Source organism: Apteryx mantelli, chromosome 3 (genome assembly GCF_036417845.1).
Source record: "Apteryx mantelli isolate bAptMan1 chromosome 3, bAptMan1.hap1, whole genome shotgun sequence".
Lineage (NCBI taxonomy): Eukaryota > Metazoa > Chordata > Aves > Apterygiformes > Apterygidae > Apteryx > Apteryx mantelli.
Window position 1 is genome coordinate 52,896,531 of NC_089980.1, and position 13,741 is coordinate 52,910,271.

Here is a 13,741-nt window from a genome sequence, read left to right on the forward strand (position 1 = left end):
GATTCTGAGCGGCCACAAGTGGATGAGATCTTCATGTTATAGTGCATCTAAAAGACAGCACCTTTCCATTGCACACTGTATCCTAGTATAATGCTGGAACTACTAGTAATTACTGATTAGTAAAATGGGTCTTGGTTATAGAAGCTTTAGATTTACATTGCAATTCTGCAATCAGATGTGTGAAAAGACTTATACAAAACTGACTACAATGTCATGGCTCCTTAACACAAGGATGACATCTTCACATGTATTTGGTTTACACATTTTGGGGCAGTATAGGAGATACGCAGGAATGATACAAAAAAGCAATCAATCATTCAACTGAAGTCAGAAACAAGTTAGCATCTATTTATCATAATACATATTATCAGAAAAGATCACATTATTTGAACATTTTCAGTGTATTTTATTCTTAACCATATGCAAGACCTAGAAATGCAAAATCCCTGGATTCTTTAAGTGCAGGGTGTTCTAACCAGATATACGTGCTTAATTTCTATCCTAATTTTTCTGCATAAGTAGAAATTCTTCTGTACCAAATATCTACACATTTCTTTTCATCTGATTATTAATGTCTTACCTAGTAATTCATACAAAGAATTCAGAATAGATTTCCATGCTTCTCCAGCCTCCTTCCCAGCTACATCTGCAAAATGAGCTGCACTGCTGTATACATTCAAGCGATCGATACATTCAAGGACAAGGTTGATCATACCCTAAAACAGAGAGGCTCAGATTGTCAGAGGAAAAAAAAAAAGTATTTTTTAGGTGCAAACACATAAGATTTTCAGAAAGCTAAGAAAATAAAGAACATATGAAAAGCAGTATGCACAAAACATAAGATACCTATGGAGTCAGACCAGTAAAGTCAGACAAGCAGTATCTGTGGAAAAGTTAAAAAACAAACAAACAAAAATGCTGAAGAACATTTTACAGTGCTGTCGTAACAAAAATTCATGACAAAATGGTCAAAAATAAACTAAAACTAAACAAAAACAAAAAACAAAATGGCATTCCAGGTGCAATCTTAGGCAAGTCTCCTCTCTAGAAGGCATTTAGATATCTGCCTAATTCTGGACAAACCATCAGTACCAGAGAAATAATAATCAGTTAAGCATATGCTTAAAATTAAGCACATGCTTATTAAACTATATCACTTTTTTGTCTAAAGAGATGAAACTATGAAGGAAGAAATTATTTCACATATAAGGAGTAAATTAGGGTCATAATTCAGGGCTTGAGGTCAATATTGGTATCTAATACTCAGAAAAAAGAAATAAGGCCTTAAATGTATTCCTTTTAATATACAGGAAAACTATAAAATTAACAGATCCGAAGAGATTGTGCACATAGCAATTAGCTTGAAACCTGCAAGAAAAAAAAACCACGGAAAATGTACTCTAGCTTAAATATCAGTATCCCAGACTTCAGCAGGAAACTTGTTGACCAGATGGTGGAAAACCAGGAGGAAAGCTGAGGGAACTACCTCTTCCTGAAAGAGGTTCTGGCGGTTCTTCAGCGCTCGCAGCCTGTTTTGCTTGTCTTCGTGCTCCAAATGCTCGTCAGGGGGGTGAAAGTACCCGATCAAGTCCTGAAGGCTCAGGCTGACTGACTCAATGGGCAAATCGACCGTGGAAGACTTCGCTTTCTTGCTGAGAGCGTCAAGGCCCCTGCAATAAGATGCAAAGTCTCCTGAGCATACCAAACGCTGCAGGAGGCCGCCCGGAACCTTCCGGAAGGAGCCGGAGGGGCTGCGGGGGAACCCGGCCGGAGGCGGCCTGGGGCAACCTTCCTTTATTTCTTTTCAAGTGGTAAACCAGGGCTGGAAAACTTCTAAATTTAGGAACCATTACAAATTTAGAAGGAAGGCTTCCAGCTGAAGAATAGAAATCTGTTAGAATAAATAATACAGCGTTTCAAAAGATGGCCACAAAGACAAACCTAATTTTTATTATGGCCACGTTATTTGAAGTTGCCACGAATTTTTCTACTGGCTTTACAGCAAAGAAATGGGCCATGCGCTTATTAGAATAATTTCAACTCTCTCCCATTTCAACTTTTCCTTCTTGGAGAAACATTCTGCTAATACTAAATTGTTAAACAGTAACTGGATCCCATACGCATTCTCTATAAATTTCTACTGTAATTCAGTATTTCCGTGATTTGTGAAATCTTATCATTAAAGTGTTTTTCTCTGTCTTTATCTTTTTTCTGGTATTCTTAGAAGCTTCCGAGAAAATGTTTCATTTACAAAATTATCTAGGGCTTGGATTTCTTTTGTAATCTGAATGCCATACAACAGTCAGCTCTTCTGACGGGCTTCCTCTGTCATCGTACCTGGTTAAACCTCTGTCAAGTACCTGGTTAAATGTTTTTCAGCAGATTCGTGTACCTATGTCTTAAGCTGCACACTGATTTAGGACACGGTTGCTTCAGGTCACCATCTTCCACGCTAAAACATCTTTGAAAAATTAGTTCATGTGAAACTCTCACTATTATGTATGATCTTATCCCACATCGTTTTTTTCCTAACGGCAGCTACACTAATAAGAGTGGCCTTTCTTAAATTATCGAGGCCACAAACATTCGAGAATTAGCATTTTATCAGTATTGTTTAGGAACAGGTTTGGAGTAGGAAGATAAATGTAAGCTGCATAAATCTGGTGGTATTTTTAGAAGCCTAAATTACTATAAAATATAATATTTCATATGCTGCAAAATAGTACAGAAACAAGTAGCATTAAAAGGGAGCAAATAAGGAAAGCCTAAGGGGAGGGGAAAAATGAGGTATAACGTTATCTATTTAAGAAAACTTTTAACTGTGACTATGAACTTAATATATTTGTCTTGTACAAGTTTTTAATTGCATAGATATCTCATTCTTCCAGGCAAAGCAAACAGGTTTTTCGAGCTACACCTTGTATTATTTTTAAAACTATACTTGGAAAACCAAAAGCTAAATCATGTTCTACTGGTCACCTCATTGCCTACTTTAACATCCAGCAGATTTTGGCAAGTAAAATATCTCTTTTATGATTTGTTTCCATTTCTGGTTTGATGTAGTATGTTTATAAATTTATTATCAAGGTTGAACAATAAAGTAATATTAGAAGACAGAGAAAATAACCTGAATAATACCTGTCAAGGTACTTCTCTGCTGGTAACAGACAAAGAATTGGCATAAAGTTTATTTCAGAAGTATTCGTTAGTTTTTTTTTCTGATGACTTAATTTTTCACTGTCATGTTAATGACCACTTTGAATAGAACAAAAGGGGGAAAAAAAGAAAGGGCATAAAAAGATCATTAGAAAACACACCTTATAAACCTGTTGAAAAGGAAGACTGTACTACGGATGACGCGTGCTGTACGGGATTCTTCATGTTGAGATCTGGACAATGTTAAACCATCATCCATGTGACCTTCATGGTGCATTATTGCCTGCAATATACAAATAAAAGGCAGTCACTTCAAAATGAAATGTGATTCACAAATAAGAATGAAACTTCATACAGAAAAGCAGGCTAAGAAATTATGAAGTCAGGCACTGAAAATTTGAATTTAATTAAAAATAGATAATCCTTTATTTTATTTCCCTGTGTGCAAGGACACACTTGTACCGATCCAGAAGGTCCAATGCTATGACAATCTCATAGCTAGAGCTTCTGTAAACAATACAGAGAAATCAACGTACAGTTCTGTATGTTGTAAACAACATACAGAAACATAAAGAAATCAAAAGTCTAAAGTGGTTGGTTGGTTGGTTGGTTGGTTGGTTTGTTATCAACCTTACCAGTAAGGTGGAATTCTTAAGAGAAACTTTATAGGTCTTTATATAATAGCTTTACATAAATATGTTTGTGTATGGATATAAGTGCAAGCATGTGTGTGTGTGTGTGTGTGTATAGATAGATAGATAGATATAAAATATAAAAATTATAAGGCATGACCCTCCAAGTATACCAAAGGTTGCTCTACCTTTGAAATTCAGGGACATACAGCATTGAAAGAAAATACTACACTGCATATAAACACCACATTACTTCTAAAAAGGATTCTAATAGAGCTCATTATTTTTTTCAAAGACCACCTAAATGTTTTTTCCATGCTGAGAATTAGCCATTTCCTGCCAAGTTAGACATTTAAAATGAAGACAAACACAAATATGAAGTCGCTTCCGAAAGTTGTCTTAAATTTTGAAATTAATTTTTCCCTCCTTTATTATGCTGAGATAACATTCTATTTGACCATGGTTAGTACTCCTTAAAAGAAGAAGAAACCCCTCAGGGATCAAAATGAGAATCTAACATTTCAGCACAACATGGAAAGCAAGAACTTTGAATTTAATGCCTCCTAAATCCCAACTACATCATTGAAGAAAGGAATTTTAGTATATTATACAGACTATTACTAGTGTTTTTGAAGTTGTTACAGGTTTCTTCTTTCAGCAATGAACCGAATTAGTTTGCCTTCAAGTATTTCCAAATTTAAGAATGTTTTGGGGTTAAAGGCTATAGGCTAACAGGCATATTTTGTTTGGCTTTCAATTTAAGAATTTAGCACATGATGTAACTTTGATTTTCAACACATGACTAAAAAAACCTTTATATTGAAATGAAGACAAGTTTAAAATGTTTGATACCTAGAAATTAATTGCTGCCTGCAGTTTTTTTCACTTTTGTTCCCATGCCCTGCCAGACTGTGATTGAATAAAGTGCATTCTCATTTACAGTCTCACCTTGCGCTGTACAGATCCCATTCTTACAGACTTCGCATCAGCAGATTGGTATGTGAGCCATAAGCCCGTGTCTATATGTTGTATGAAGCATATCGAATCCCCATATTTTATTTCAGGTGCTCCCATTCCATCCACCTCTTTTCTCGTCCCTACGTCCAACTTTTCCTGAAGGGAAAAAAATGTATACAAGAACAATAACCAATGTGTTAACGTTTGCATCAAATTTTTAATACTGGACAATTGCGCAGTACAGGACCTGAGAGAATACTGGAGATCCTTCTTCAATAAAACTATTAAAAACTGGAAAAATTGTAACTGCTGGTTAACTAGGGAAAAGAAAGGGAGAGAGATCCCATCTATACAAAAATCTAGCTCATTACACTAGGAAAGCAGGTACATTCATTTCACCTGCTTGGGAAAGAACTAGGATCATAACGGACAGTACATGTCATTATTGAAACATAAAACCTTGTGAAAAAACACCAAATATGTTGAAGTCCCTAGCAGAGCAGGCTATAATCTCTAGCTGGGTCCAGCTAGAGATCCAGCTGGGGTCCTACACATAGAGAAGTCATTTCAGAAGAGGAAGTTTAGTATCCCAAATAATCTGCTTGGGCAAACCACCTCACCTAGCTAACATATATATGCATGTGCATGTGTGTGAGTATTTCATATCAATTTTCAGATTTCTGGGGAGGGTAGGGGTTCTTCTGGGAAGTATTCTTCAGAGGAATTATAATTTGAGGTGTTCCCCAAAATAATGCTCTTATAAGAACCAATCCCTTCCTCACAGGCATCAGTTTATAAAACACATGGGCTGTGCATCCTGGTTCTTGGCAGAAGATCCATTTCATCTCTCCAAAATCATCTGATTAAACTGACCGATAAACCTTCTGTGTGCCCTCACCTAATTGTTAAATCCACAGGTAACATGGAAAAGATGTGTTACAAGGAACAGTAATATCTTGTAACTGTAGAAAAGATGTCAATGTAATTAGGCCCAAAACTTCTCTGGGGGCTTTGACCCTCACTACAGGCTGGATCTACCCATTCCTGAGACTCTATCACTGGCTCCATTTTAGGCAAAAATCTTCTCTATTGAGAGTAACCGAAAACACTCCTGACTTCTTAGTTCTGATGCATTTGATCAAGTAATTGATATAGAAACTATTCATAATTCTCCTGAGAGGACAGGGAATATGTCACAATTGTTGCAGCCGAAACCAAGGCTAGCGCTGGTGCTGCAGATGCTGTTTCACTTGTCCTTTCACCGTTTCAACAGGAGAGGCAGATTCACTGGAGCAGTAAGTCCCTGTATTCTGCTTGTGCAGGTTCTCGCATGTGCCTAAGGAAGAAGCTGCTTAGCTTTCACCACCGACCAGAAAAGCAGCTAGGCAAATTGCAAGCCTATTTCAGGCCATACACTCAAGAGGCAGTTCAATACACGAACAAAGGATTTATAAAGCCACACAAGAAGATCTCCTTAACCAAAAGCAGCATCAACCTTCTTCTGATCAGCATTAGAGGGCAAACCACTTCCCTCAGTTTCTGACTAATATCACAAATAATCAGATAAAAATTTCTCCCAGATGCTCTATCCTATTATAACTACTCTTTAGGAAAAATTGAGAATGATTACACAAAACACACATAATGATTTGAGGAGACAGCTTCACAGGAAAAGATGACAAAAGACTGTGTTTTTTAAATGAACAGAAAAGCAGCTTCTAATTTTTAAAGGATTTTAAAAGCATTTCTTAAGTAAAGGGAGATGTCATATAACTAGATTTTTTTCCACCTACAATTACAAATGCATTTTGAAGCACTTAAAAGAAAAAAAAGTTATTACTCAGGTGGAATTATTATTATTACTTTTCATAACACTAAGCTCCCCAAGATAACATATTCATCAATTCAGCTTATTAAACTGTTTCTTGACACAAGTGTTAATTTCACTATCTTGTAAATGTCTGAATTCCTTAAGTGCTTAAATTCTTGTTAAAATCTTGTCCATTGATAGGTGGTAATAACTGATTTATTAATATGTCTAATGCTGATTACTGAGCTATTGTGTGTTTCTATTTCATTGTTAATTCATTAGGTTGTTCATATAATTTCTCTTAATGTTGCATTCACTTCTTTCAAAAGCTAACACAAATAACTTGAATGTAATAACAGTTGGAAATTAAAAAGCTACTTATAATAGGAAATTGCATGCAGATAATGATACAAGAAAAAACAAATTAGGTCCTGTTGGCATATGAAGAAATGACAGGCTGATTTCAAGCTCCAATCTTTTGAATTATCTTCATAAGCTATAAGCATTTATCTGCATTAATCTTCAGTGCTTCTACACTGTAATTTTTTTTTCTAGCCTGTTTTCCAGTTTCTTAAGATGTGAATATGTGAATTCACAAATTTTCTCATAAAGAAAAGTCTTTCAATAACATATATGATTAGCAATTTAAAATATTATTACGAACTTTCTTTAATCTCTACTAACTATCAGAGAGATTTAAAGGGGTTTGATATTTCAACCTCCATCCCAATTAGAATTAATGTTAAATTCACTTATGGAAATTGCAGTGCCAACAATTTTCCAAGCAAATTCTCTGTCCTAACCCATCTAAATACCCTGGCAACTCTACATGTAAAAATTAGAACTCAGAGTGAATTCAATCACGTTCACTTAAACTCTTGTAGGACTTTTTAAAAATAATGCTTTGTTTCCCTATATGAAGCATGCTTAAACCAAGCTTCCTCCCCCACTCCTTTTTTTAAATTTCCTGCACGATAAACATAGCAGCTAGGAAAGCATACAGTAAAAGACGGATTTGAGTAGAGGGAAAAAATGGAAAGCTCAGCAACGGTGTGGGGGCCACGAGCATGAGAGCATTCCTTTGGGAGCTTTAAGACATTGAGCTCTTTGTGGGAGCAAACAGGAACCAGAGGTTGTTTATAAAGGGGAAGATTTGAGTGGGGTGCTGGATTCACGACAAGAAATAAGCAGGTAGTTGAAACAGTGCATCTAATGGACCAGGCTCATTAGCTATCATTAAAAAGTTCATCAGTGAAAATCAGGATCTGTAAAAAAAAATCTGACATCACCATATGTCATAATTTAATAACTGCCTTTTGGTATAGGCCTCACGTGCTGCAAGATTCCAGCCCGCTATACTCTCCTCACAGCTTATCGTTACATAACCACCTGCTACTTTTTTTCTACAGCATATTTACAAAGAAAAAGAACAGTTGTATTTTCAACTTAGTCACAATCCCAAAACATCAATTTTTTCGACACAGATAAAGATCAAAAAACGATATTCTTCATTTGGTAAACTGGAACATAAGAAACAGAGACAACTGCTATTTGCAAGTCTTTAAACCACTTCAGTGATGCAAAGGAACAAGAAATGCACTGGAAACAAACAATTTTATTGTACAATATGCAGAATTCTCCCCATAAGGAAATCTTCATTATAAACAGAGCTTTTATTCCAGACATCCAAGAATACAGACCAACCCTTCCATGTTTTTATGTAGGCTAAACAGACAAAATTGTTTCATATGATTTTATCTTAATGGTGAACATAACTACTCTATTAAGCTTAGCCTTAGAAGTGTTATTTCATTACAATGTTTCTCTATAATTCCTTACAACATGCAAAAAGGATTCCCATGATTAAGGCTTTTCCTTTCAATTCTCTCTCTTGTCATCTGACCCAGCCTGTACTTTCTGTGCACACTTCAGCATTGACATTCTAGCAGATCTCACTGAATGGAAAAAGCTATGGCTGGTTTTTTTAACATGACATTATGAAATTTTATTAAGAATCAAATGGAAATACAAAGATACAGGCCATGGAATTTTATTCCATTTCTTTCATTATTTACAAAAAAACTTTAGAGGGAATAGACTTTATAGAGAATCAACTTTATAGAGAATGTATAAACATTTTTAAATTAAAGAAAATTACTTTCTTTCAGTGGAAAATGATATTAAAGTAATGCCTTTTATCAAAAAGGAGCATCAAAATTAAACAAGCAGAAAAGAAAAAAAATTACAGAACTGAATCACTACAAAAATCGAATCTATATATGAACCATATGGTTTGGGGAACAAATTATACATATCTGCAGACATCTTGAGCTGAATGAAGAGAGACTATGAGTAAGAAAGAAAAAAAACCTCCTGAATTCTAAATGCTCGAAAGTCTAATATAATTCTGATGCAACAATAATTATTGGGGTAACACATAATAACTGAGGCATAAAACCCACCTTGCAGAAAATAATGAAGATACTCTTAGCTCTTCAGAATATAAATATTTTCTGAGCACTGTTTGGCTTGTGATTTTTTTAAGCTTTCACATCTCTTTATTGTACTGAGAAATTTAAAGAATTTTACCATGTAAGAGCAGATAGCTATAATTCATTTGTGTAAAAATAAATATAGAAATAAAATAATATAAATATGAAATATAATTCATTCATGTAAAAACATTTTTGATATATATACATTTTTATCTATATATTTGTATGTATATATAGATATATACACATACACACAAATACATGCACACTTATTACTTTGAGCACCTGAGAAAACTATTCTGGTTCATAAATGCTATTTGATCAAAAATAGAAGCATTTTGGTTCTCTCACACTTAAATTTTAAATGCAGTACTGGCAAGCTACTGTGTTTAAAATGAGCAAAGCCCTTGCAAATATTGAGGTTAAAAACTACAATAAGTGTTGAACATTTAAATTTGCTTCCAAATCTTCAGATTACACAGGGGACACATTTTCAGTATTTTCTCTGCAAACACGAACACTGGTTTTTTTTCTAATTGGAAACTGAAATTCTCATCTACTCACATGCCTCAAGGAACTGCGACTTTAAGCATGAATTCAAATTAGGAACAATGCAAGTAAGGGTATTCTTTCCCCATATCTGTTTTTTCCTACTTAAAACTAACTAACTTATAGTACAACAAGTGGGATCTCTATGTACTTTTAAGGTAGTGAAAGGAAGAATTATGATTATGGAGGAAAGGGGCTAAAATTGCTGTAACCTAAGGAAAGATCTAGCTACTGTCCTGGCATACTCCCACTGTTAATGCTCAGGCTTTAACAGAGAAGACTGGGGACTCCCTCTTCCCCAGGCATAATCCTTTTGGGCTAATCACATTGAACACCACAACTAAGAGGTTAGATAGTTCTTCCATATGTGCTTGGAGAAAGAGAGACCCCTAAAGCTGCTTATCTCATCTACAGAAGTCTTTCTAGAACAGCTATTATTTTGCCATATTTATTCAATGCTCTTTGCCAGACAGGGAAGGCACCTAAAATTTTTAATGCCTAGTATTTATCCTAGTAAATCTGTTGATTTACTGTCTTTTTCACAGTGAAATATGACACTCCTTCAACAACTTCTGAGCAGCAACCTGGATTCATCCTCTGCAATGAAACGCAAACCAGATACTCCATGGTCTCTCCATAATTTCTTCCAAATGAGTCTTCAGTTAAAATGAAGGTTGATATCCAGAAAACTACCATCAAATATGATCTTCCAAATTGCCATTTTCCTTGGAAATCCATATTTGAATGTCAGTAAGATTATTTTCTCATCATCTGTGAAATGCTGATAAGCTTATAGACCTCTCTTAAAACTATCATGTTACTTCAAGAATTGATTACTGTTTGAATCAAGAATTGATTACATGTTACTTCAAGAATTGATTGCCCTTCTACATGGTGATCTGCCCCATAACCTTTTATCTCTGCTCTTCTCAGCATATAGTAGGCTTGGTCTCTTAACAACAACTAAATCAAAAAATATGGACATCTTTTTCACGGTAGAACAAAGACATTTCAAAATGTAAATCCTCAAAATACCTTCAAATAAGACTTCCAAACTCAGGCTGAAAAAAGCAAGGGAAGAAACTTCAAACAGAACATTGTTTGATCTCCAAAACACCACACACGCTCATTTGCATACGCTACTTAGAAAATACAGACCTACTACCTTTTTCGTATTGACAACAGATTATTGATACTCTCTGCATCACTAACAATTCTTGTCTTCATATATTTTTTGGACTAAATTATCCATATGATAGGAGAGGACAGTATATTTTTCCACTGTCCCTGGTGCAACCTCAGCTGAAGACTCCGGTCCTGAGATTCAGTGTATGAGTTCTCTTATCCCATTTGCTTCAAAGAAGAAATAAACTACTGAGATATGTATCAACGGCACCAGCAACTCCCCAATACATTTGTGCTGTATTGTCCTGAAATTTCTAAGTATTTCCAGGGCTTTTCTAACTGGGTAAAAAAAAAAAAAAAAGGCATTGTCTGGGTCTCCAAACAACAGTCACCTGATCTAACTCTTCATTTTTCAGAGTGCACAAGTCTATATAGCTGCTTTCAGGTGTATAGTTATTACTTATCACACCAAGCATACAGTGAAAATAATTAAAAACACATAAAGTAATTGCTACAGAACGGTTATTGAAACGTTTATCATTCTGTTTATTATTATATATTTTAAAAGATAAATGTAAAAAATATTACTATTGGAAATTTTTCAGCAATATCGTGCTGTGGTTGAAAAGTATTAAAAAATAAAGGTTATTAAAGAATTTATCACAGTATTATTTTAAACTGTTCACCCACTATACAAAGTATACTTTTTAATTTGAAGTGCTTATTGAAAGTGTCAAAGGAAAATGCCTAGTGTATAATGCAAACTGTGATAATTGTAAATTAGAATGCAGTAAAGCATCTAACTAAAAAAATCCTGATTTTCCAATTTAATTAAAGAACCTGCAATATTATAAATTCTTCCTATCTCAGCCAACACAGATAAAGCAGTGAAGTACTAGTAAAGTTCATCAGAAAAATAAATAAGAAACCAGGAGACTGTTCAAAAATGGAAAAGCAGTAAAAAACAACCAGCCAGGCAACACCCCCCAATGCAAATATAATAAAACAAGCTTTCTACATATTAATTATACTGAATTCTTTTTTTTAATCAGCAAAAAGGTAGAAAGGCTCTGATAATTAATACAAAAGGAAATCTCTAAATCTTGCTTATTAAAGAGAAGGCAAGTATTATTAGTTACATTAATGCTGCACTGATTCCATACCTTGGAAGACCGAAAACAGAATGCTGTAGATTTTACATCTGCTTTCTCTTTGTCTGTAAGAAGAAGACTCTTGTCATCCAGGAGGCTTAAATATCTCCCTGTCGTTATATGTCTTAGTCTGAATGGCTGTCCCCATCTAATGTGGCTGCCACTCCACCTAAGAAAGTTCACAGGAAAAATCTTTAACAAATCTGAATCTGAACAAATCTGAAATTTAACTATTAGCAAAAATATTGAAAAGAACATTATATTACCAACTAATTGGAATAGTTTCCATCTATTGTTAAATTCTAAACTTCCGATTATCACCAGGAAAATGACTACAGTGTGGTTATTTCATATAAAATCACTCCAAAAGAAACAAATAATCTAAACCTTTTCCTTTACACAGGCCACCATGGTTCCAGCCAGTTCCCTCTCCAACATTTCATCTACCAGCTGCCAGGCTCCCTTACTCTCCCAGAGCACTCTTCTTTTAGCAGTCAGCACATTTTAGATGGATGATTCAAAATATGAATTTTAAAAACAATTAGGCAGATTCTTCATATTCTAGGGGAGGAACTGAAGGAAAAAAGGCAAAAATTTCCCATCTAATCTTCTTAAGAGCTCCTCAAGCCAAAATATAGAAACCATAGGTTTTTCACTTCTTGCCTCAAGCTGAGCTCTGGAAAAGTCAGTTCTTCTGACCTTCCTGATTAACTCCTGTGTAGAGATGACTAAGAAGGGTGTGTTACACATAGCTCTCCCAGAAGGGTTCTCGAATTTTCCTTAGATTGGAAAACTGCCATGCCTGAGAGTTTTGCTGGTTCTTCACAAAACTTTCTTTAGTAATAAGTCTTCAAAAGTTTGCACTTCAGAAATATGTACACACTCTATTTTTATTCTGTGTTTCCAAAATGCCCAGTATAATGGGGATTAGGACATATTGCTGAGGTTCTGAGGTGCTTCCACAAATACTAATAATAATGATTCTCCACTCCTACTGTGGCATGAAATAGCCCAAATTATCAATACCTGTTCAAATATTATCAATGAAATATGCAAACATATCCCTTTCAACTGAACCTGATTATAAACTCATTCCCACATCAGAATTTTTTATTAGTGCATCTTTTCACTTGCATTTAAAATAATTCCAGGCAAAAAAACTTTTAAAACAAAATCCTTTTACCCTTATGCTTCATATATATTCATATATAAGTCGGAAAATGACTTAAATGAACATCTTATACAGGTTTAAATCATTTTCATTTTCCCAAATATGTGTAGCAGATTGAAGAACTTGCCTGTGCAATACAAATATTCATTTGTTTAAGCATTTCTTCTTAAGTGTTAGCCATACTGTATGCAAAGTATGCAAAAACAATTTGAAAGATGCTTTTAAAATGCAAGAGCAATACCTGTCTTCTCTTTTGTAGCAAGATTTGTTACACTTCACTAATTAAACATCTAAAGCTTTTTAGTTATTGTTTTTTTTTAAACAGGCCAAAGGCATGAAGGTTTTTTTCCCCCTTAACTATTTTCTTTTGTTACAGGGGGGCAACTCATCAGAGGAAGGAAATATGGAAGCTTTACATCTTAGCAATGCATTTCTTTTTTCCATTATGTCTTCTACACAGTGACGTCAGTACACTCCACAAAGACACATCTAAATCATTGGTGTTCTAGCATAAATTCTTCTGTTATTCAACTAAAACGTCATGTCATGAATCTCAGGTATTATATTGCTGGGTCTAGCAAAATACATCAGTCCTGCACCTTTTTTATCATGGGCCATGCAAGGATTTGCCTTTCCTCTAGTCTGATTCAATTTATAGTCTACTCCAGTTGGCCCCAGTAGCCTGCTTCACTTGG

General features: G+C 34.8%; 1 protein-coding gene across 1 annotated transcript in view; it reads right to left on the minus strand.

The window, feature by feature from the left end:
• The window catches only part of RYR2 (ryanodine receptor 2), a 352,195-nt gene that overhangs the window by 246,240 nt on the left and 92,214 nt on the right, over positions 1–13,741 (minus strand). Inside the window, exons 12-16 of the mRNA XM_067294572.1 lie at positions 11,888–12,044; positions 4,737–4,901; positions 3,318–3,439; positions 1,487–1,670; positions 581–716 (exon numbers count right to left, since the gene is read on the minus strand). Coding sequence (XP_067150673.1) covers positions 581–716; positions 1,487–1,670; positions 3,318–3,439; positions 4,737–4,901; positions 11,888–12,044 — 764 coding nt within the window. The remainder of the gene's footprint in view (positions 1–580; positions 717–1,486; positions 1,671–3,317; positions 3,440–4,736; positions 4,902–11,887; positions 12,045–13,741) is intronic.